Genomic DNA, 26,317 nt, shown 5'->3' with positions numbered 1-26,317 from the left:
TAAGCTTACAGAAAAGACCTATTATTGTATAAATTACTTCTTAATCGATAAAAAAATAAAAATAAAATGGCAATGTAAGATGGTGATAACAGAAAAAAAACACCCGGCTAAGTGGGCTTTTGTGGGCTTCTTCTTAGACCAGGACGCGTTTGGAACCCTGGTAGCTTTAGTTTCAAGTTTACGAATATGGTTATCGCCATCATCTCACTACCGTGTAATTCTCATGTAATGTACGCATTAACTGTGCCACCTATGGGCCGGGCCTACTTCAGTAAAAATATTTTTGACTTTGATTTTATTTTGTATGGAATTCGAAAAATATAATTATAAATATAAAAATATATTTAAAATATCTGGCGTTGTGATGTCAAAATTTTACTACGAGTGCGTTCAGCCGCGCAGGCGCGTGAATGACAATGTTCTTTTTTTGAAATTCATACAAATATCACGCATCGAACAGTAAGAAATTGGCTGTCTGTGTAAAAAACCAAAGAATTGCTTATAAAAATTACATTTCGCATTTTTACCAATCAAAGTGGCTTATGCTTAGTAAAAATGCAAAATGTATTTTTATCTGCTTCCATGCTTTCCTCTATAAAAGATTCTAAAACAGTTAGCCTATAGCCAAAATTAAAAAACACAATGTCATAGTAACCATTATATCATCCAAACGGATTATATAATAATGAATTGAATACAACAATTCTTTGGTTTTTATTCGATTCCTTTCGCGCAAAGGATTTCACACAGACAGCCAAAGCATGAGCCACGTTGCTTGGTAAAAAGCGAAATGTATTTTGATCTGTTCCCATGCTTTCCTTTTTTGAATGCCCAGTTTTGGCGTAGCAATTTTATCGTTATAAAATACACTCATTATTAAATATACAGAGAATAATAATAAAGAGAGATTGTATTTAGAATTTTCTTGAGTAAAAAATAATTTGCTGTTTAAAAACATTTTCCTTTTTAGGTATTTCATATATTTTCATAATTACGTCCATAATTATTAAAAGAAACATAGAAAGAAATCGCTACGTATAAGCAGAATTAAAAAGACATTGCGTATAAACTTAATCGGTTTTAATTATAAGTAGGAAAGAAATTAAAAAATATTTTGTGAATTAACTTAAAGTGCATTTAAGCACGGAGAGTGTTTAAGAGAGATAGATAAAGTATAAAGTATTTGATGTTTTGAAATCATTTATTAAGCAAGCCCATGGCTTCTACATCACCTGCACGGCTAGCATGGGCAGGAGACGATTATATCCCCGGGGAAAGGATAAAAATTTATCTTCTCCCACAGCTTTATCAACTCTCGGAGCACTTACGCACAATTGGAAATAATATCCAAATAATATATGTGTAGTAATTAACAGGGGTAAACTTCTCCTATTCCATGTTCCCGTGCTTCAGCAGGTGGACACGTTAGTTATATCGCCTGTCGCGGGAAATAATCGGGGGATATAATTTTTGTCTTCTGCCTACGTGCCTGCGTGCGTGGTGGTAAATGACGTTGCAGTCTAAGATGGTAGTGGATTAACCTGTTAGAAGTTAAAGTAAACTCATACCACCAACTTTCGTTAAGGCTTAACGTCTTTGTCTGTATGGCAGTAATCCAATAGGCGAAGTCTCGCACCGGATAAAATTTCGGGATAAGAGCTAACATCATCTATATATTTTATATATGATTTACCGTTACATAACTTTAAGGAATGTAATTACACATTTAAAACATCGAGGTTATTATACTATTGATGAGTTTCTGAATGAAACGTTTGCCTGGAAGAAAGCCGCTCCGCTTTCATCTCACACAAGATAGAACAATGATTGTTAAATTGTAAAATGATGTTGGAAAAGTGCAACTGCACAGTTTCTTTGCAGCTTCTTCTCGGTAGAATCTGCCTTCCGAACCGATGGTAGAGTCACTACAAACAGACATACTTGACGTTTCAGAAGTGCTTATATTATATTAGGCCTTGCTTATATTAGGCCAACTTGAAAAAAATGAATTTTGAATTCATTTATTTCAAGTAGGTCCTTTTCTACTGGTATAGTAGTATCGGTAAGGGTCCAGAAGTTACTTTCATTGATTCCCCATAAAGGGAAATCGAAGTCCGAATCACTAACAGATTATCACCGCTTGTAAGCAGTATATGTATAATACAAATATGTACCTAAATAAATATTCTTCCTCAATACACACATCGCCATCTAGCCCCAACGTAAGCGTAGCTTGTGGTATGGATACTAAGATGACTGAAGAATATTTTTATGAATAATATACATAAAATATTTATAATATACAGATAAACACCCAGACACTGAAAAACATTTCCGTTTCATCACATAAACATTTTCCAGCTGTGGGAATCGAACCCACGGCCTTAGACTCAGAAAACAGGGTCGTTGCCCAACGTTTCTTGCCGGCTTCTTCTCGGTAGAATCTGCCTTCCGAAGATTCCGGTGGTAGAGTCACTACAAACCGAGAGACTTGACGTTTCAAAAGTGCTTATATTAGGCCTGTGCCAAAATCGTCTTTTTTTCATACATTCGTGTATTATGTTACATTTGTATTATTAATTTGTTTAAAACAAAATAAAAATTTGTTAAAAAGCAGCTGACTCAGTTGGCAGCATACAAAAAACGCAGCATTGTTTTGCAGCCCGGCCCCTTATATTCGTCGTCGCCGAATCCTCGCAACTAAACAATAACAAAGCAATCATAAAAAAGGATACTCACAGATATATACTCGTATAAACAAACAAAACTTGCACATTAACATTAACACAAAACGTAAATACCTATGATCGAAATCATCAAAAACAAAATGTAACAAATCTAATAAAAGCACAATCAAAAGAATAAACAAAATAATATATATATACCTAATATAACATAAACAAAATCACAAAACTACGAAAACTTATGATAAAATAGTATGAGTGTCTCTATTGTACAGAAAAATTATATGAAAATACCAAAAGGTAGCTGTGATAGCGCAGTGGGTAGGAGCTCAACTTCACTTTCGGGGGGCCGAGTTTGAATCCTAGCAAGCAACTCTAGCTTTTCAAAGTTATGTGCGTTTTAAGAAATTAAAAATATCACTTGCTTCGACCGTGAAGGAAACATCGTGAGGAAACCTGCATGCCTGAGAGTTCTACATAATGTTCGCAAAGGTGTGCGAAGTCCACCAATACGCACTGGGCATGGTGGACTATGGACCTAACCACTTCTCATTGTGGGAGGAGACCCGTGCCCTATAGTGGGCCGGTAATGGGTCGAAGGTATGCAAAATTGTACAAAAAATGTCGAGTCACCACAATTCAATAACAAGAAATATCTCCAAGGGGTGCGGCTTGATAATAAATAATTATTTATTCACGTGGCGTCCTCGCGCAGTGCCAGTCATCCGCGTCACGTTACCCGCAGGATGTCACAATGAACACTAATGAGTAATGACAGATACCAAGATTGACGTCAATCACGCATGATGAAAAGCTTTTAGGTATACACGAACGGAGTCCATTAGGTATGAAAATATAGTCGATGCATCGTAATCGTAAAGAGACTGGGGCTGAGATATTTTATCAGCATCATCATCATCATCAATTTAACCGATTGACCGATTTTTAACCGATTTAACTGATTGATTGCTGGACATAGGTATTTTGTAGGGAGTTCCAAAATCCACAGTACGCTTGTTTTCAGCGGCTTCCAGCGACTAGCATGATGTAATTTTTCCGCCTCGTTGGATGCCGACCTACGCTGCGTTTGCGTTGTTTGCACCCCGAGGTGTGTAGCAAGCCATCGGTGGCTGGTGGCGGCCATCGGCGGGGACCTCTCGCTGCCCAGCGTAGTGCTTGCCATGCTAAGCAGCGAAAGCCGTGCCCAACTTCTGCGAAGACTTCATTTTGTACAAGGAGGCCGCGGAGCGGGTGCGTGAAGAGGCTCCAGACGCGCGTAAACATAACTAAAAATCCCGACAGAAAATCGCAGACAGACACACACACATACACTGCCACGTTAAACTTATGACCTCCCGTCGCTTTTGCGTCGGGGTTAAAAACAAAAAACTGGTAAAACTTGTAAAGATTGTTCGCATAAAACAGTTAACTAGAGAAAACCTAGTATTTGTCACAGCACTACGAAATCTCCGCGGTAGACGGCTCCAGGCGTGGCCTCGGGTGATCATTTATTCACTCGCGCCTTTGCGCCGAGTCATTCGTGTCATCGGGACTGGACACACTGACGTTGGGAAAGCGTTTTTTTTTGTATATTTTGTCTTGTATGAGATTTTCTAGTAATGGTACTGTTTTCCACTACTGTAACTAGAGGGCGCTTCTCGATTCTATGCAAATCGTATGTGACTTTCACGTGATTGAATAGGTAGAAATCTCACACAAGGCACTCATATGTCGACTGTCTTTGTGTAGAAGATAAACTTGTATCGTGCAAAGAATAAAATATAATATAAAGTAGAACATTAACCACAATATAGTTTCTGCAATTTGGTAATATTGATAGCTTGTGATTCGGACTTCGGCCTTCCTCTCAAACCGAGTTTGATCTTTTCTATAACTTTTCGGAATGAGCAATAAAATTATCTCAGTTTAACGATAACGGATAAAATTGCAACGAAACCTGCAGGAATTTTAATTGATGTCCTAAAATTCAACGAATCCGCATGGTAGACTACGGCCTACAACCTTATTCGGAAAGGAGTCGGCCTGATGGAAGGTGGGACTGGCCTTTACAAAAATAAAAGTTTAAGACTATGCGAAATTCGATGGAAATATTTTATCTAAACAATACAATGTAATTAAAACATATGATACGGTTATGTATCAACTTCTAAAAGATGAGTTTTTTAATATGGATTATCCGAAATAGGTGACAAATTAAATATTTACGCCCAGGGCATTAGAAAATAAGTTAGTAACAACAATCTCTTTATTTTAACCAAAGTCCATAGTAATACATTTAAAATAACAATATCAGAGAAAAGAAAAAGAAATAAATAACAACATACAATTACGAATTCAAATTAAAAATGCAATAAAAAATTCATTAAAATGGCATGTCATAAATATAAAATTAAAAATAAAATAAAAAATTACAATGAATAATGGATAATTATTAAATTAAAAAAAAAAGAAAAAAATATCAGCTAAGAGTATGGTAACATAAACAAGGTAGTTCCTTGCTCGAGGAATAAAATTGATAATTGGCTTCGAAAGGATTTAAGGGTAAACTTAAATCATATTTCCTTTCCGTAAAAACTGACTGGTTTTGGTGGTGCTAAATTATGAGTTTGATAAAAAACTAATGTTATAAATTAATAGGAAAAAAATACATTCACTCTTTCCCCGACATGGTGATTAAACTTGGAACAACTGTTTTGTTGGGGCTTAAAAAAGAGACTACTAAAAAATTCCAATTCATAATTCATTTATTTCAAGTAGGCCTAATATAAGCACTTTTGAAACCTCAAGTCTGTCTGTATGTAGTGACTCTACCACCGGTTTGGAAGGCAGATTCTACCGAGAAGAAGCCGGCAAGAAACTCAGCAGTTGCTCCTTCCTATCTTTGTTCTTATTATCTCTTTGTTTTTATTATCTCTTATTCTTTGGAAGTTGAATTGATAGGAGGACCTATCTTGTAGTCAATTAAAATAGGCGTTTATTTAAAAAAAAGCAAAAAGTCCGTGTCATCACTACAAAATAGATGTCAAAACAGCTCCCGCCGGCGAAGCCTCAGGCGCTAATTTATTCATTGCGCGCTTTTACAGGAAGCGCGGGGTTATTTGTGTCATCGGGATAACATACAGTGGCGATAGACGGGCGGGGAATGGAAGAGAGTTTAATGAACACTCTCCTTAGGGAAAACTTAGTTCACCTTTGTAAGGAGAGAAGTTTGTTATGAGACTTTTGATTTGTGTATTGCAGGCTGTGTAGTGACCGAGTTTACGGCAGTAAAAGCTAAATATTATATATATCCTGGTAATATCTTATCGTTAAGTTCTAACCTCATAGGCCTTTGACAACATTATGAACTCTTAGCGATGCAGATTTCCTCACGATGTTTACCACGATATTTTCCATCACCGTTAAAGCAAATGATACTGAAATTAGAAGTATGCAGGTGATCAAACTCGATCCCTCCGAAAAAGAAGCTGACGTCCTAACCACGAAACTGTAACCTTAATATTGTATGGTAGAATAAAGATGGCACTATAATGTATGAAATGTATACATTACACTAACACATTAAAACGAAAACCCTTTAGAAAAATTCAATTTACAAAACTCTCGTTTGCTTCCGTTTCCGTCAGTCACATAAAAAGGGCATTTCGTTAGATAACATCCTCTTAGCATCCTGACCTCTCGCATCCGTCGGGATAATTTATTATAACACCATTTCGTTATTTTCGGGCTCGTGTGGAATATTAAATAGTATTCCCAAATATGTACCTAAACTTTTTTACTATAAGCGTTACTTTACGTTACTTTTCTACTATAAGCTAACTAAAATCAAATAAAAAAATAATATGAATATAATTACTACACTTTGGCGTGTTTTTTAAAGGGGACTGGTTCGATTAACAGCACGCCTTTTCGGAGTTTTGTTACTTTTAGTAGTAAAGTGAAAAGTTGTGCGAAATATTGCATTCCCGAAAATATAAATTTGCACTTTAAACCTTCTTATTCTTAAAGGAGACCCGTGCCCTGATAGGCAGATAATCTGTCAATGATAATGTCTTGATATCAACCAGATGGCAAAAGTATATACAATGTATGCAATAATATACAACGTGTACCTAAATGAAACCCAACTTTAGAGATAACGTTATTTACTGCCTCTGAGACTTATCTGTGAAACCCAAACTCTAATAGTTTTTTTGAAACTAAATTAGATACAGCCCTAGCATCACATGCAAAATTAAAATCAAGTGACTCCTGTCACTTCATTAAGTACGAGTAGCGTAGGTATGTATTTTCAAGTTGTGGGAAATGATTGACGAGCCCACGGCCTTGGTCTCAGAACACAGTTTGCCCAATGAGCCAGTCGACTGTCAAATAAATTTTGGTTGGTTTCTTAACATATTGGTTGGTTGGTGTTTAAAAAATAAAATAAAATCATGAGCGACTTTGCAGTACTCAGCTTAAATATACCCGGCCGTACTGGAATGTTGTTTGTTTCTAAACAATCTGAAACATTTTTATCATAATTCCTCTACCCGAGTCGACGCGCCGGTGGAGGCGTTAGCACCAAATAGTTTTCCATGTTTGTTGGCGGAATATTTTATAAAAGAAACTTTAATATTGAGTGGAACGTTTTGAATTCCTCTTCAAAACACCAAAACTCGTATAACACAACGATATAATTACAAAGTAATAAAAAAGTGACGGTCGAAATGTACAATTATTTGGAAATACCAACCATTAAAGAGGAAGTGAACAAGTATGGAGTATTTGTTCACTTACTCTTTGAAACACAAGCTTGGACTCGAGAAACATCCCAATATCTTGGCACAGAGATTGCTTATAGACACAAATACTAAACGCCTGAAAAGATGGCACATACTAGAATTAGACGAAAGATAAAGCTTAACTTACCGGGCCATAATTAACTCTACAGGAATATATTCACTGGAATTTAAACAACATGTAATACCTACAATCTGATTATAGCTGGCAAAGCCGATGGCAGATAGATATAATGTATAAAAATAAAAGAAAAATAATGTTTCTATTTTAGTTTCGTTTCATCCTTATTTTAGAGATGAAGTCATGTCATGTACAGCTGCCACTAGAAAATAATACTGATTTAAGTGATGGTAGAACGACTTTTTACGATTATACCTACCCACAGTTGTTGGATTCAATTTAATGCTTTTATCAAGTCGCCATTACAAGGTTACCTTGTGTGCCAGCTTGGTGCTCTTTTAGCAACAACACTTCGTTTGTTTAATGAATTAGTCCATACTCATATACTAGTCTATGGATTGAGTTTTTTACTCTTCTTTCTAATGTGAGAGAGGGTCTACGCCCAGCACTCAGCAGTGAGACAATAGTAATGCTGATGTCATGATGATGACTCTACACTTCTGTACTACATGATGGCATAATGCATATGGCATATAGCACCAGTAACATCTAGTCGATTACACTGTTAAAGCGATCTTCACCCATTTATTTATAGTAAGATGAACTGACTCTATATATCCAAATTTATCTCGACATGGCTGAGGCCTCTTCGGAGTGGTCACTGTTCGACGATAATCTGAGGCCTCTATAAATCTATCAAAATTGAAGTTAATAAATCTTCTGTGATGAATCAATATTTGACAAAACCAGAGGATGATAAGTATAGAACCAAAGAATATATACCACATATAATTGAGTTCATAACGTAGAACAAGAAAAACATAAAACAACGACATAAAACCGCAAATGAATATAAGTTATACAATTGGCGGCCTTATCGCTAAAAAGCAGAAATAATGAGTTAAAGGTGGATTATGGGTGTACAGAAACAATAATATCTTTAATAAATGCAGTAATACAGACATACATACAAACATATTAGATATATTTTATGTATAGTCTTTTTTATTAAACTACTGATTTAAAACATTACTTTTTTAATAAAACAATATTTTAGCCCTACAAAAACAACTCGGGTTTAACCTGATGCCCAAATCGCGTGCCGGTTCTGTCATCTGTTTTTATTAATGAATTTTATCAAAAAAATTCAATTGTCATTTCAGTTACTGCTATCCTTATCTAAATGGAAAAGCTTACCACTTCTAAATTGAAACTGCCATCGGCTGATATTGATTACCAATTTTGGGCGTCAGTAACTAGGTACATTCTTAATATATTTTATTATTTACTTATTACCTGGGCGTAAGACCTTTTGTGCAGAAAGTCATTTTTCAATCCTTACTATACTATTTTCTATTATATTGCTTTTATCCTTTGATTATATTAGTTCTGAGACTGTCACCGGCAAGGGCTCATCGAAATAGAATTTAATTTTTCAGTATAATACCTCATTTAATGCGATGTCTCTTTCAAATTAAGGCTTAAGCCGTTACCAAAAGGTATGCTACAAGCGTGAGTCTCACATTATGACAAAATAAACGTCGACTTGTCCCTCTTATCTCTATATATAGACATACTTATACTCTTTGGCCGTTACCATCCTTGATCAAAACGATCAGCTGCGATCGCAAATAATCCTGTACTTAATAATAAGAAATTATTTGATGGTTTCTAATATATACATTTTTAATTTAATAGTAAGATAGATATTATAACTAATCAGAAAGAAAATCTCTAATTTAATTATTTCTTTGTTCCAGTTTGTTCCACCATCGGCGTAGTATCGAAGCAAACAGCTGATTATGATGACAAGCATAATAGTATGCGAAATATAATGGAACCAATACACGGGTTAGTTAAAGAAGTAAATAATAAAAATCTGAAAATGAAATCCAGGACCAATGTATATAATCATAGGGTAAATGATGTAAATAATATAAATAATATAAAATATGAGACAAATAGCTATGGGGCAAGAGAGAATGAAATTGTTGATAATGTTATAAAATATGATGAAATTTATACGGAGGACGAAGATGTTTTACAGAGAAATTATAATGAAAATACTGACTATGTAGATAAATTAAGAAATAGTAATAGAAACAGTTTTTTGACAAATTTTATACCGAAGAAGAAGAGAGTAAAAAGAGAAGATAAACATGATAAATGCAGTAGTTTCTATTTTGACAAGGATAAGACATATATTTCACATCCTCATGCTGGGGACAAAGATGATGTTAACTATTCCAGCAACACGTATTGTACAACAGTGATAAGTGGTAAGTAATAAAGGTAGGTCGCGAACTATGACTTTTTATCCAAAAAATTGCAAACTATTATTTTTAAAGGCACGAAAAATATGCTCAAGTGCAGCAGTAAAAAGTTTGGATAGTAATGTTTATACACATAAGATACAGACGATGTATTGTATTAACACATTAGAAAAATAGACGTATTTGCGAGCAAAATCTAAAAAATCTATAAAAGTAAGAAGCATTTAAAATTGGTACTAATATTATTATTTCCATAGCAACATCGCATCTACCCTTAGTAAGCTAAGATGTTGCAACTTGCAATGCATACAAATATTAAACTGATAAAACCATCAAAACTTGTGGAGGCTTTCATATGGAAAATTCAAAAGAAATTATATTTAGTTTAATTTAACAAATATAACCTAAAATAAACTAAACTATTTAAAGCTAAATAAAATCTAAAATGTCCTCGAAACCACCGCAGCGAGGCACAGTTAAGAGACTGGCAGCATTGCCCCTCTGGATGGCCAAACTAATTCGTTGGCCAAGGTAACTGCCCGCTTTATGATCACGGTAAGACTCGATAACCCTTTTCGATAATTCTTTGAAAAGGGCTCTTGCCTCCGGACCCCACGGTCCCAAAGTCTCTACTCCAAAAGGCACAAAAATGAAGCTACTATCCAGGTTAGAAAAAGTAAAAGAATAAAATAGTTTAATAAAATACGAAACCACGGCAGCGAGGCACAGTTCCTAAGATGCTGGCAGCATTGCCCCTTTGGATGGCCAAACTAATTCGTTGGCCAAGGTAACTGCCCGCTCTATGATCACTCGATAACCCTTTTTGATAATTCTTTGAAAAGGATCTTTACCTCCTTTCATATTAATTTTAATTCTTTCTCCAAAGTTTTGTTTCTATTATCTTTAACAGTGACGATTTATTACAGGTTTAGAAAATCAAGTAGTCCAGCTTACGTTCGTTGACATGTTTCACATCGAAGATCATCCGGAGTGCAGTTACGATTATTTGGAAGTAAGTATTACTCCATTTCAGTTTTATCAGTATTTCAAATTTTTATAAAATAAAAAAAGAGGGTCCAATATCTCAAGATTAAATATACTTCATACATTTGTCTATTTTATTTCTTTCTTACGAATCAGAGCTGACCCAATTACACCTACAGTTATAGTACTACATAAATGAAAAAAAATACTTACTGTTATAGGCTTCCAATAAAAACTATTGAAGAACATGCCAAAAGCCAGTGGCGTGCACAGGGTTTCTTACCAGGCTATGCATTCAGCAGGAAAATTGCATAAAATGGCAGAAATCCTCCTCGTATACGAGCTATATATCAATTTTGGGGTAGACAGTGCTTTTGTGCATGTATTAAGAGCACGCCACTGCCAAAAGGATGTTCATTGAATATTTGTTTACGTTATAAGTCACTGTTGTTGATATTATTTCTAAGCGTTTACTTTGTTGTTTTATCAGTAAAAAAAGCGGTGGTTGCAAGATTCGTTATGTTTACCAGATAAGTCTTCGTTCATCCAATCGGGGGTACTGAGATTGATTCCCGGCAAGAAGTTTGCAGATTTTCTGCATGCTTAAGTGTCCTCTGCATCACGTATACTCACTTTTCCAGGCTGACGAATTTTAAAAGACGTGGGCCCTGTAGTGGGCCGGTAATGGATTGTTAATGTTGATGATGAATTTTAGTCCCTCGTCATCGAAACGTTTCCATTTTTCAACGCGCAATCTATGATGACACCACCACAAGCAGCACAGCAGGGCATTCATAAAAAATGCACCTGCATTTCAATTGCCTGCATTCCAACGTACGCTCTGTGGTTGTTCACACGTGACAAAATTCGCTCTACTCTGCGCTATGGGAAACTGCATTGCCTACGTTTAAATCTAAATATTTAAAACCAACTTATATTTTTCAACGCAGGCGATCCTAGGTATTTTCTTCTATACCTTCGTTCTAAACAAACCTATTCCATATTTGAAATACGGCATAGTCCATTCGTAGACTATGTCTCATTAATATTATCGTGATATGTACCCGTTGAACTATATTTAAGAAATATTGATTAACCACAAAAATTACGTTTAAAATCTTTAATTCTAAGAGATGGCGCTGATTTGTTTCTGGCTCGAATTAGAAAAATATTTTAAAATTCGATATTCAACAATAGTTACCAGATTTGTTATGTTCACCAGATCCGTGATGGCAACAAGGGTTACTTCAATCTTCTCGACAAGTTGTGCGGGGAGACCTTTCCTCGGCAAATAACTACGTCAGGTCCTCACGCCTGGTTGAAATTCTATTCTGATGACACCATAGAGTACGAGGGCTTCCGAATCCAGATTGCTTTCTTAAACGTGCCAAATAGTGGTAAGTTATTTTACGTATGTGGCAGAAAAGTTCTAAAATCAGGGAGTTAATTGAATCCTTACTTTCTTTCTAATACTATAAATGCGAAAGTGTTTGTTTGTTCTTTATACATGGCCTAACTAAACAACCAATAAAATTGTTTTGCAAAGAGATGGAAAGCACTGAGAGTAGCATAAGCTACTTTTAATCCCAGGAAAACAGACGGTTCCCACGGGATTTGTAATAAACACAGACGAAGCACGCGGGCACCTGTCTTTAAATAAGGCAGCAAATACTCGATGCCACTAGCTATTTCTACTTTACCAATGTGAAATGATGGAAACTATACTAAACAACGTAACTTGATAGAATGTATCATATTTATTTATATTCTTTTTATTCCTTAATTGGAAAACCAACAGTTGTAAATGCTAAATAGTTAACAAATTGGTTGACTTAAAACTAATAACAGGTTTACACAGATAAGTTTTATTTAAACAAGCGTACCTGGTAGAACCCAGCAAAAATGCAGCAAACTATAACTAAAAATTAAGTTTACCTATAATGCAACAGTTTAACTACTAAGTTGCGTAGTATACTATTCATCTTAGCATAAAATAAATCTATTTCGGGGTCATTGTAAACAGAATTAAGAAGGCGAGAGACACGGATTACAAAATAATTAAATCTGTTCTTATATTGTAACAACTATTTGTTATAAAAAAATAGCTATCAAGGGTACCTCCGGAAAATGTTCACTCCAATAACAGTGCTCTATGGATCCGTCGCTTTACGGGTAATAACATGGAAAATACTGTCTGGAAATGTGAAATTTTAAGTATATTAATTGTTTTCCAAAACCATAACCTCCAGTTAAAGACTGTTCACGAGGGCGGATGCAATTTTGAAACCATGAATGCATTAGTATTTCATTACTTTGAAATGGGAACTTGGGTAAAATATGAAAATTTATTCGTTGCATTTTTAATAGGTTACATTAAAGCGTTTATCCTTTTGAAGTATCAGGTGAATACAGTTATTACTCAAAACTCTAGTATCCTTTCATATTTTATAAAATATGTAGAATAAGTGCATGATGAATTATAAATAAATTCAGCACTTTAAAGTTTAAAGAAAACTTTTGAGTCCTGACCGGATCTTAAAAGATAAAATCACAGTATAAAAAAAATACAGGAGTTCGACGCCTTTAATCTTGTGGTAAAAGCCGACATCGTCAGACAGCATCGAAACAATGTATTTTATAGGCTGTGTAGGTTCTAACTACAGAAATCTCGGCCCTAAGTCTTACTATTACAAATAAATATCAATGATCTATCGATGACAAAACTTAGAAATGAAAAAAAAAAAACTGAAAAACTTTTAGCAATTTGAAATTAAATAATATTTACGTTGGCCCTAGATAAGCCTCTATTGTGGGTGAATATACAGGTTGGGTTTACTTGTCGCTCGTTTACAATAACTTGTCTCACAGTTAATTATTCAAGCGTGCACTGTTGATTAGAAACATGCTACCTACAAACTTCAACTTAATTTTTGGGGATTATATTTGGAAAAATCAAATCTCATGAAAGTTATCCTTTCAATAATATCAATATCGATTTTTATTATTTATCGACAACTATGACACAACTGCGATAGCAGAATTGGGTCCCTGTGTCCTTCCTCATCCTAAGCTGTAGCGTTCTGTATGTGCCATTAAGAAAGTCTTGATTGCACATACATACAGAACGCTACGGCAATAAGGCCGACTTTGCGCATATATTTTTTTTTTGCCAGGTTAACGCTAGGTTAACAAAACAATTATTATTGCTTGAAGCAATCTCCTCCAGACAACCTTTGGTTAAAAAAAACATGTTACATGAAACGGGATAGTGCTATGCGCAATTTATATACATTAGACATACTAAAACTACATATATAGTCTAAAAATATATATTTATTTATGAATATATATATATTTATTATAGATAAACTTAAATATATATTACCATTTAAAAATACACACAAAATTACAAAGAAATTTTACAACATACTAGGCAGGAAATAGTATTTTAACCGCGATTTAAAGATATACTCTGTGATAAATTGTGAGCAGTCTGGCGTGTGGGAGATACTCGCTGTATTCCCCACACGCCTGCACCTAATGGCGTTGGTCACCACTTTTATCGTCCATTCTTTTCTGGGATATGACAATTATCACAATTTGAAAGGCTATATATTATTTAACAAGAAAACAGGCATATTCCGACGTAGTTAAACATTAAACAGTCATAAATAAAAATGCAACATTATGTAAAAATTACAAGTTAATGTATACAATTTAGACAGTGCTTTTTTTATCTTTATTTTTTCACAGAAAATCTCTTTAGGTAGACTATATTGTATTGTTGTTTTCATAACATAAGCAAATTGCTAAAATATTTATACACATATTTACTTATATACAGATTTTGTAGACTGAAAAAATAATGCTTTCAACTGCGATTCAACTATTTTAATATTTTTATAAATAATACGTTTGATTCAGCGTTTTCACGATGATATTTCCCTTTATACTTGAGTAAACGGGATCTGACAGCTTATAAAAAAAATGTATAGTAGCATATAAGAGATTTCAGAACCAAGAAACATAAATTTATTCAATAATATTTTACTGATATACTTAATGTATTTTAACTTGTCTTTGTTTTGTTTTAGTTCGCATCCCAGAGTCCTGCTACACGGTGTTAAAAGGGAAGTACGGGAGGATCGAGTCCGATAACATGGACAAGGATTGCAAAGAGAAGTCTGCCAATCAAGCGTTGGACTTCCTATGGAGAATCGATGTTCCTGTAGGCCATAAGGTATAAAACCAAAAGATATAACATACCACACCCCGATGTTGTAGAGTCCTGGGGCTCTTCTCATGGCGAGCTCTCGCGCTCTCCCCACTCCCCCGGTGACGCCGTAGCAACCCCTCATGTGGTGTCCATTCGAAAAAGAAACAAAAGCTATATACCACTAATATACCACTCATTTATGTTTGTGTGATAAACATGATTGTTTTTCAGTGTCTAGGTGTTTATCCGTATATTATAAGTATTTATTTATTCTTAAAAATATTCATCATTCATCTTAGTACCCATAACACAAGCTACGCTTACTTAGGGGCTAGATATTGTCGTAGTATATTTATTTATTTATTATTTATTTATTTACATACGTTTATTGAAGCCACTTCTGGCAATACAAGGGCACAGTTGTCTACATTTAATGATTGTTTCCACTCCTCTGGTATCTTGAACGGTAGTTTACTAACAGAAAGATCTTTCTTCGAGCTGGTGTTGTGCTCCGAAGTCTATATGTTTTGAAGTTGATGATGATCAAAAACCGATTTCCGGCCCACTACAGAGCACGGGTCTCCACTAAGAATGAAGAGGGTTGAGGCCGTAGTGTACCATGCCGGCCAAGCAGTGGCGTGCACTTCATACATGCACAAAAGCACTGCATACCCTAAAAAATTTTATTACTCATAAAGGGGAAGGATTTTTCCATTTTATGCCATTTTCCTTCTTGATGCATACCCTGGTCAAAAATCCTGTGTACGCCACTGCGGCCAAGTGCAGATTTTGAGACTTCACAGACCTCTCACACCTTCACAGACATAGAACTCTCAGGCATGAAGGTTTCCTCACGATGTTTCCTTCACCATTAAAGTAAATGATATTTAATAATCCGTGAGGATAATTTTTTTTTTTTTAAACTACATATTAGCCCTTGACTGCAATCTAACCTGGTGGTAAGTTGATGCAGTCTAAGATGGTAGCGGGTAACCTCTAAGGGAGTATGGCAGTTAAATTTAACCGACATCCCTCATTGGTATCTACGTGGCAGGGTACCGGAACGCTGAATAATCGGCACGTCTTTGTCGGTAGGGTGGTAACTAGCCACGGCCGAAGCTTCCCACCAGACCAGACCAGAGAGAATCCGAGACCTTATTTTAACAAATCACAGTACTCACCGCTCCAACGGTCGTCAAAAACTTTAGAAGTTTATGTAAAGTCGAGAAGTTTCTGGAAAGGAAATATTTATATAGCAGCACCGACAGCGGGTTAGCCGCACCTAATTTGTGCGATCTCTAGTTGTAATCTTGTCCGCAAATGTTGCTATATTGAGGTGTTTTTAGTAGACTAACACCGATTAGTAGTATGAAAATTTAGCTTAATTTACTATACTCCGCGAGATGTAGGAATCTGTATGGTGTAGTTTATAATTTCTTCAATGTTTACACTCCACACCAAACAGATCTTCGACAATATAACCTCTACGCGCTTTTCGCTCCGAAATCGGAGCATCCTCAGGAGCTGTTGATTTTACAATGAATAATTGTTGTCTTAAGTTTTGGAGCGTAACGTAGGTAGAGGGTACATTGCCGAAGATCTGTTTGGTGTGGAGTATAAAGAATGTAGAAATCATAAATAACACCATAGCTTAGTTTTCATAACATAAGACAAATAAGCAGAAATATAGAATAAATCAAGAAATTTTATATTCGTAAAAAATTATATGAAGCGCAGACGCATGCTCCCGTACCGACTGTATGTACGCTACTGACAAAATGGCGGCGGGTGCGTAGTAAAGCGTTGTTGCCAGCTCGTTGTATCTACCACTTCTATGTGTGCGTGATGTATTGAACGAATAAAACTATTACAATTCTACTTTTTCGATACTGGGCCTTGCTACCGGCCGGGCCTTCCATGCCTGAAATACCTTATTTTGGAATTCCACAATAAATGTTTTTTTAAACCGTTAATAACCCGGTTTTTGTTTCAGATCTACCTCAACTTCACCACTTACTCAGTTGCCCAGCCTAACGAGTGCGAAGAAAATTTCGTGCAAGTATTCGGAAGTGTACTGGAGTTCGATGAAAAGTATGTACCTAGAATTAATTTCATGGCTCATGTCTTGTCTGGTGGGAGGCTTTGGCCGTGGCTAGTTACCACCCTACCGACAAAGACGTGCCGCTAAGCGATTCAGTGTTCCGGTGCGATGTCGCGTAGAAACCGATTAGGGTATGACTACCATACTCCCTAACCTGTCTGCTCAAGTCACAGACAGACTTGACGTTTCAAAAGTCCTTATATTAGGCCTACTTAAAATAAATGAATTTTGAATTTTGAATTAAGGTAAACTCGCTACCATTTTAAACTGCATCATAACATTGTTTTACTGTAATATTATAAATGTAAAAGTGTGGATGATTGTTACTAAATCATGCAAAAACGGCTGAACGGATTTGGATGAAATTTGGCATGCATGTAGCCTTTGACATGGAAAAGAAATAGACAACATTTTATCCTAATTCCTTGAGTAAGTTCCTCAAGTCAGTTGCTCAAATAGTTTCCGTATGAGGATTAGAATTGTTAACGAGCGATTCGAACGCGATTGCGCGTAGAAACCGATTAGGGATATGACTACCATACTCCATAACAGGTTAGCCCTCTACTATCTTAGACTACATCATCACTTACCACAAGGTGAGATTGCAGTCAAGGGCTGACTTGTAGTCTTATAAAATAGACACATTTATTATAGCGAGGTTACTATACAATTGATGAATTTATTTTCAAGGTTGCTTGGAAGCATCTGGCTCCGCTTTCATCTCTCACATGATAAAAATTAATGTTAAAATGTAAAATGTAAATAGTTGATATTGGAAAAGAGCAACTGCTGAGTTTCTTGCCGGCTTCTTCCCGGTGGAATCTGCCTTCCGAACCGGTGGTAGAGTCACTACAAATAGACAGACTTGACGTTTCAAAAGAGCTTATATAGGCCTACTTGAAATAAATGAATTTAGAATTTTACAATTTGAACTATTCCTTTAAATTTGTACCAAAAATAATATTTAAAATCTGGTTTATTCCGAGTATTAAATCCATAAAGACCTGAAAATTACAACTGCAAAAGTATTAAAATTAAATGTCTTTGTAAAATGTCTATAAATACCTATTATAACTGAAACACTATCAAGTTGACACAACCAGCAGCTGGGAGCTTAGCTCACGGGAACTGATTATCTCAGCTTAAAAGGAGAAATATCCTGGACCCACAGAATTAAGAAAATACAGAATCCTCATTCAGCCATTATTGTATGCAGTGTAGTGAGTCCAAAACAGTGAAAACGCCCCACGCACGTCTCACTTTAAACCCGTGGAATGTTGCTAGCTCACAATCTTTGTCTCATTTTCACATTTTATGGTAAACGTTTAGAACATAAGATGGAAAAGGATTACTTTCTGCTATGGTGAAATGTCTAACCGTGAAATTTTTTCGAGAAACACTACTAAAGTGGAGTAGCTTTTGATGCTCTAACATTAGTCGTGTGTGGTGTCTGTACTTTCCTAATTCTGTGCCTGGACCTGAATAAAACTTAATCCGGCTTTACTTCTACAGAAGCGGCTACCCGCCTTCCTTCATCCGCGTTCGTTAGTATATTGCCCATACAAACTTTTCATTCTACACAATGTACCCCGACCCTCCGCGTCGCATCGTCTGATTCAACTTCGTTTTTCGGTTAGAATTTACAATGCGCTATTGGAATCCTTTCTAATTCCGGATACCCGTTAATCTTTTTCCATTTATGCCATCAAAAAGTTTGACACAAAGACGATTTTACTAAATTCTGCAGGAGGCAGAGAACCATTTAGTTAGTTAATAAAATATTATCAAAAACTACATAATATGTTAGTTTTTGTGTAGATTAATAGATAATTAATAGTTTCAATTCTTTTAACCTCGTTCAGCAGCTCTTTGCACCTTAACTGTAGTTAAATGTGTACGGGCAATACGCGGACCACTGGCCGTATACTAGTACAGTTTTTTTTTTCTAAGTAATTTAAAAAATCTCTACTAGTATACTAGTAAAAAAATATTATACAACATAAAGCCCACTTTAACATGCTCTTTGAGTTAAGACGGTCTCTAATAGGTATATAGTACCAAGACCCTTAGGCTCAAACTCTCATCGTTACGCAAAAGAGATCTCCAAAAAATAATACCCAAGTATTCTCCACGCATTCCATATTTCTCTAAACATACTTTATTTTACCCTCACTCAAATTATATGCAATATTGAATAAAAGTTCCTAACGCTATTCAAAAAATATTTTCCCTTCGCCCTTTTGAATTAGATATAATAAGGGTTCCACGGTCACTTTTATATCGTGGACAATGTACAATAGAAACTGGGGTAAGAAAAACAAACTTAATATAAGGTTGGAATAACAAACTTATAGTTAGTTTCACCATAGTTTCTTGTGTAATCTAGCGATTATAATATAATCATAAAAGATTATTTGGACATCAACATTCTTAATTATGGCCGCCATTTCATTTCATTTCATAATCATTTTAATCCTTTTTAAAGTCAAAGTCAAAGTCAAAAATATCTTTATTCAAGTGGGTCCATAGGTGGCACTTTTGATGCGTACATAAGAATTACACAGTAGTGAGATGATGGCGATAACCACATTCGTAAACTTAAAACTAAAGCTACGAGGGTTCCAAACGCGTCCTGGTCTCAGAAGAAACCCACAACAAACTAAGCCGGGTGTTTTTTTTTTTGTTATCACCATCTCACAATGGTATTTAAAATTATTAGAAGAGCAACCTGGTTAGAGCAATAATTCACACCCAAGCTTTTTTATCGATTACGTAGTCCTTTATACTATAATAGGACTTTTCTATAAGCTTACGTTTAATACAAACTTTAAACTAGATTTATTACAAAAGTAATAAATAAACAAGTATATTTTCTAAGAACTTTGCAATTTTAAATAGTTTTTTTAAAACGGTTGAATTTTTATTCACTTTGCTATTCACAATTGATCCGTGTTAAAATATTGGAAATAAATAATCCTAATTGATTATGATATTTGCCACTAGCTGGCGTATGAGTCAAAAAGCGTGGAGTATATGACATATACTTACGACCAATCCTAATTATTATTTTTAAATAGCGAATACTACGCAAACGTCTGACGTAAGCGTTACTTCCGTCAGAAAAATCTGACGTTTGAAAATCTGAGTTACTCCCTAGTCGCGACTAAAGAAGTTTTACTTCAATAATATTTCATTTTAAGTTTTCCTCCAGATTAGTCCACTACTGTGGATCCGTAGCCAATCCGGTGACGACCAAAGACACGGGTAAGGACAGCGATGGCGAAGACCAGGGCAATGTGATGCACGTCCGCCTGTACGCAGCAAGGAATGGTGTTGTGAAGATCAATGCCACTTTCACCGCTTTTAGGACACTGAACCCTAATAATAACGGTAAGTCTTCACAACTTTTTGACGACCTCTCTGGCGCATTGATGAGCGTTAGGGTCTAATAAAGGAGGTTCGATCGTTGTAGGGGGCAATTTGGGAATATATAATTCATGAATTTTCTCTGGTGTGGTGGTAGATGACACCCGTACGCCAACGAAGTAACTGAAGTTCTAGTAGAAGTTAAGCTTTTTGAGACAAAGTTCGCCGGTGAAGTATAACGACTACGCTTATTTCTACCGCCAAGCCCCGTTGCTGTGTTCCGGTCTAAAGAACGTGGTTGCCGGTGTAGTTTCAGGCACATGAGACTTAACATCTACACTATAGGTTGATGGACACAGCACGTTGCAGGACGTGTTATATTCATGCGCTGCGAAGTTTTGCATTCTTTATTTGTTTTCATCGGCCATGATCAACAGGTGGGCCACTTACTTTGTAGATTAACTATATATCAATATAAAAACAAAGTAATGTACACACCGTTATATCCTCAGTTTATGGGCACCTATAGCTTATGATGTTAAAAATTTGCAAATTAGAATTTGCGCGTTCCGTTACACTGGAACCCCCAACCTATTGCACCTAGAAAACGCTGAATGTAAAATGATTTTTGTAGAGAAATGCACTGAAGATACCGAATTCGACTGCGAAGACAACACTTGCATAGACATCGCGTTGAAATGCAACGACTACGCGAACTGTAGACTGAAAGCTGATGAAGAGCTGGATAAATGCATGGTAAAGTATTCTAAGCCGTAAGTGACGGTAATTTTGCTCAAGCACTTAGTAAAATGTTTTAGGCGACAAAATAAATGTATACAACATGAGAATTAGTGAATTAAGTAAAATTAACAAATAATATAAGAACAATTATTTAAAAGTAACAATTAATGTAAGACAGTAAAAAAACCCCTAGTAAAAGCAAACAAGAGGAGAAGAAAAGAAGTGTAAAAATAAAATTAAAACAAAACTAGGTACATTAAAAATAATGAAGCATAGAATTGTTTTTTTATTAGAACAGATAAAGTGGAAGTTGCACGGTATTATCAGTAACAGTGTTATGATAACAACATAACACCTGGCTACAAATTTAATTGTACACAATGCATCATCCTTGGTATAAAATTGAGACTTAAAAATGTTATATACAAATCATATATTTGTGAATAATATAATAATAATTATAATAACCATTTATTTGCAAGGACGTTTGCACAATATGGAGATGTTGGTAAACAATATAGTTATTTTAGAGAGCATAACATTCTACTAAATTAATAGTGTGCAAATTTGGCTCATTGGATATTAAAAAGATCAACCTTAATTAAATGTCAAATTAAATTAAAATAAACACTACAAACACATGATAAAATTAAAAATGACAGTAAATAAATGAATAAATCACCAAATCCAAATAAATGATCCATAATTTATATTTAAAATTATTTAGTTCATAATAAATATTCTTTTACATCATAATAACATTTTTCGAGAAGCATTTTACTTAATTTAATCTTAAACATATTAAAATTCATGTTTTCGAAATCGGTTGGTAGTTTATTACATATTTTACAGCCATACCGCAAGCACATTTCGTATATGTACTATTGCGTTTTGCAGTACAGAGCTTGTTGGGATATCTGTCGACTTTATACGTATTATATTCACAATTTCTTTGTGAATGAAATAGATGATATAAATATTGAAATTTACAAAAACAAACCGTTTTTCTGTGGAGTTTTAAAGGTTTTTTATCTTGTTCTTTTGTTTATTGGGTTCAGTTTAGTTATTAATTGTAGTTATTTGTTTACAGCACACAACCGAATCAATGATCCACCAAACCCACATCAAGGTTATCCTGATCATATTCTGCCTTATCCTCTCCGGCATGAGCTTCGTCTTCTTCTTTAAGTGCATCAGAAAGCTCTACCAGGATCATAAGATTATTAAGGTATGTTTTTTAATCCTTACATTATGTTGAAAACATCTGTTTTAGGTATTTTTTTACTTTTGGAAACCTAAAGACCGTCATAGTCGTAGAATAGTGACGGATCTGATATTTGTTAAACTTTACAGGGCAGCCATTTTAAGTTTTTTTGTTGGTTTTTTTGACATAACTTTTTTAATTCTAAATCTGTAATTATGAAAATTGGAATACAAGCAAAAAATAGGAATTGTTATAGAATAGAATAAAAATAACAACTTATAATTATTTAGTTTTCCAGAAAAATCACATGCTTCATTTTACTATGGACTTAACAAAGTCACATAGTATTATCCGATATTGTTCGTCGTAAAGTTACTGTTCAAAGAATGATGGATGTTACTTTCCGATAATGTTCTATCAACTTACTGAGTAATATTTTGGCGGATATGTTATCTGTCATATTCTATTTTGACCAGGTGGACTGTTATTAAATAGGTAAGTTGATACGATATCAACTTACCTATTTAATAACAGGTTGGGGTAGGAAGAGTATCTTAAATAAAGCATACAATTTTGGTTGTACTATTTTTAATCGGTATAATAAACAAAAAATACTTATCAGAAAACTTAAACAATAATCATTTCTTTGCTTAGCTTATTAAAATCATTATCTTACTATTAAAATAAGTAACGGCATTTATTGTACTGAAAATATCCTAAAATATTCTTATCAGAGATCAAAATAGTAACAATTAAGCAAACAATGTATTGTTTAATATTAATAAAATTAGTAATCAAATGGTAACAATAATCTATTGCACAATTATCTAGTCCGATTTCTTGTTATTATCACAAACATTACGTCCATTAGTTAAATTTCTCAAAAAGTTGTGGTATTTGGTAGGTATTATTGAGGAATCGCAAAGACTAATAAGATCCTTATATTTTTCATTACTGATTGGAATTGGACGCACATAGGCTTTGTGTAAGGTTGGAGTATTGTAATTTCTAGTCTCCTTTCGAAGTACTAGTGTCATCATCAGATAAAGCATATTTACCGTATTATATTGCTCTGAGTCCAAATTGTGCTTCTTTTATGCCTGTCCAAATAACTTTTTTATTAGCAGTACTTTTAACCAAGTTATTTTTTTTTAGCTGATCTTTAAAATTAAACACTAACGACTGATTTACATCTATAACTTCCCATCACCTTAGCCCAACGTACAAGTAACTTCCATTCATCTGGTGAATAAATTGTTTTATGATCAGCAGCCCTTTCTATTACACTGTTGATAGAATCCCCTCGTATTGGGTGTGTCCTTTTTCAAGGAATCTATGTGTTATATTTATATCATGTTCTTTAGCTACATGAGCATTCATATTAAATACTATGCGATTTCGATTCTGGCCAGCGCAATTGTCTGTCCAGAATCGAAACTCTTTTACACCCTTCGATGCGAACTTCTTTATGAAATCTTGCTTCCATCATTTTTATCCCAATCTGTCCGAACTATCCTTTCACTAATCGAATATATACTTAAAAACATAATTTAGCAAACCTCTGTTATTGATGAGCCCTTTGGCAAAAAATATTTGTAAGTGAATTGACGGTTATGCTTAAAATCTCATTGAAGACCTCCATTCTCTTTTCTTCTTCTGTTTTGTAGTATAATTCGCAACAAGCAACCATTGTTTCTCACGATCACCTAATTTCCAAATATTTTCAAACGCATCCTATCTTTTTTCGAAAGTCAACATAGTGTAGTGGCCTTGCACGTGTAGACATTTATGTCATTTATGTCTACACGTGCAAGGCCTACCTGTGGCTTTTGCTGGAACAACAACGCGAGGAGTATTCTTTTCCTGAATTAGTTAAACACTTTCTCTTAACTTCTTTCCAATAATCATAATTTCGGACACGTTTTTTATCTGTACATCGAATAATAGGCGCTGAAGGCACAGTCGCTATAGTCTACACACTCGTGAGTGGAACCAAAAATACCGTTACATACTTCACAATGGGTTTTTGCTGGTGATGGCATAGGTGTATGTCCATCGTTGTCAACAGCTGGGGTAATCGGTTGTGGGAAAGGTAACAGATCTGATATTAAGGTAGAGGTATTAAGAGGGGTTAAAAATAAGCTGATATTTGTAAAGGACACGACATCGTGCTGATTTTCTGACGGGAGTAAATATGGTGACGATGCATTTTGATACACGGCCACGAAGGGATTTTCTCTAAGAACACAAGAATGTGATGGTATGTTCGGGTTCTTATTATTTTCATCTGTTGATTTTATTATTTCGCCTGTTCCGTGTAAGTCGTCTGAAAAGACGTCCTCATAAATGTCATTCATTTTTTATAATATTTTGCGTGCTCCTGGGGGTAGTGGCGAATGACATTCTGAAAAGATATCAGTATGTATAAAAAATTTAGGTTGATATTAATTAATATCTGCAGGTCAACGTTTACTTCGTTGACTTTAAACAGTATAACCGATTCACACTAAAAAGGATCTAAAAAATGAAAATAATGAAATTTACTTTATTTTTTTTAAACAGGTTAATTATAACTAAGATCAGATTATTCATATTATATATAAAAAATTATTAAATATATACAAATAATCATAGTTTTTCAATAGAAAAAAGGCGGAAGTGTATTTGGTACTAAGAATAAAGTGGGATGGTCAGATACGACCGTTAGATAAAAAAGCGTGTCCACAGAATATATTCGGTTGTAATCACGCGTCACTATCACGCCCATAGAAAAATGTAGTATAGTTACATGCAACTTAAAAATTAAAATTATTAAATATAACATAAACTCAACAGAATATTGTATTTTTATCAGGTAGCAAATATTATTTTTATGCAAATTTAAATTTAAATTGATTTATAGTTTTCCGCAGAAAACCGACGGATAGTCAAAACCAACGATATAATTATTTACTTAGAAAAATTATGTACAATATTAGAAAAATAATACCAATAATGTTAATACATAGTTTATTAACTTACCTGGAGTACCAGGTATACTGTTATCCTCACCACTGCACTCTTCATGAGTAAAATTCGTAATTTGTATATTTTTGCTACTTTCTTCCACAAGTGTTAACATAAGCGTTGATCGTCCTGTTTTCATTGTGGCACACCTTATAAAATTGTATGTAGAAAACTAGGCCCTCATTAATTAAAAAACAGGTCAACTAAGGAAAACTGGGAAAATTGTTTAAGAAAATTGTAATCCGGTGCAACGCGTGGGCAAGTTCAAAGAATAGTGGCGATTGCGCAGATCCGTCGGGAGCGGGAGGGTCGGCGGGAGATCCCCGCGCGTCGTACAAAGACGAGTATACACAAGCGTTATTTTACTACGGGCGCCTTTCAAATCCGTCAGTTTACCGACTGATTATTTCGGAAAACAAAATACATTTAATTTTTTTTTTGATGCAGTAATATTATTTCGATAATGTAGAATCCAAATATGGTAAAAAGTGAATTTCATATTTTTTTCAAAACCGACATTATTCTACGACTATGACGAGACGTTTAAAAGATTGAACAGAAAGATTCTTAATAGATACGATTTCAGAATACAGTATTGCCTATTTTTGCACAAACAATTTAACCCTTATTAAAGTGTCAAGCAAGTATATTTTAAATTTGTTTTGGCTCAAATAAATTTCGCACTAACAATTTTATAAAAGAAAGTTATTTGTAGTTTTGCTCTGGTCTTCAATTTTTTTCTCTGTTATTGAGATTATCGGTTAGACTAATTAATTCATTTAAATGAGTTATTGTCTTAAAAGAGTTTAGCTTTCCTTA

General features: G+C 34.7%; 1 protein-coding gene across 1 annotated transcript in view; it reads left to right on the top strand.

Moving 5' to 3' along the window:
• Window positions 1-26,317, top strand: part of LOC120624408 — a 57,460-nt gene that overhangs the window by 18,274 nt on the left and 12,869 nt on the right. Inside the window, exons 2-9 of the mRNA XM_039890939.1 lie at window positions 9,368-9,886; window positions 10,807-10,892; window positions 12,087-12,261; window positions 14,959-15,104; window positions 17,074-17,171; window positions 20,393-20,571; window positions 21,182-21,303; window positions 22,379-22,516. Of these exons, the coding sequence (XP_039746873.1) occupies window positions 9,368-9,886; window positions 10,807-10,892; window positions 12,087-12,261; window positions 14,959-15,104; window positions 17,074-17,171; window positions 20,393-20,571; window positions 21,182-21,303; window positions 22,379-22,516 (1,463 nt within the window). The remainder of the gene's footprint in view (window positions 1-9,367; window positions 9,887-10,806; window positions 10,893-12,086; window positions 12,262-14,958; window positions 15,105-17,073; window positions 17,172-20,392; window positions 20,572-21,181; window positions 21,304-22,378; window positions 22,517-26,317) is intronic.

The sequence above is a fragment of the Pararge aegeria genome, chromosome 1 (assembly GCF_905163445.1).
Source record: "Pararge aegeria chromosome 1, ilParAegt1.1, whole genome shotgun sequence".
Classification (NCBI taxonomy): Eukaryota; Metazoa; Arthropoda; class Insecta; order Lepidoptera; family Nymphalidae; genus Pararge; species Pararge aegeria.
Note: the sequence above shows the minus strand (reverse complement) of the source record. Positions and strands in the feature narration are given on the sequence as shown.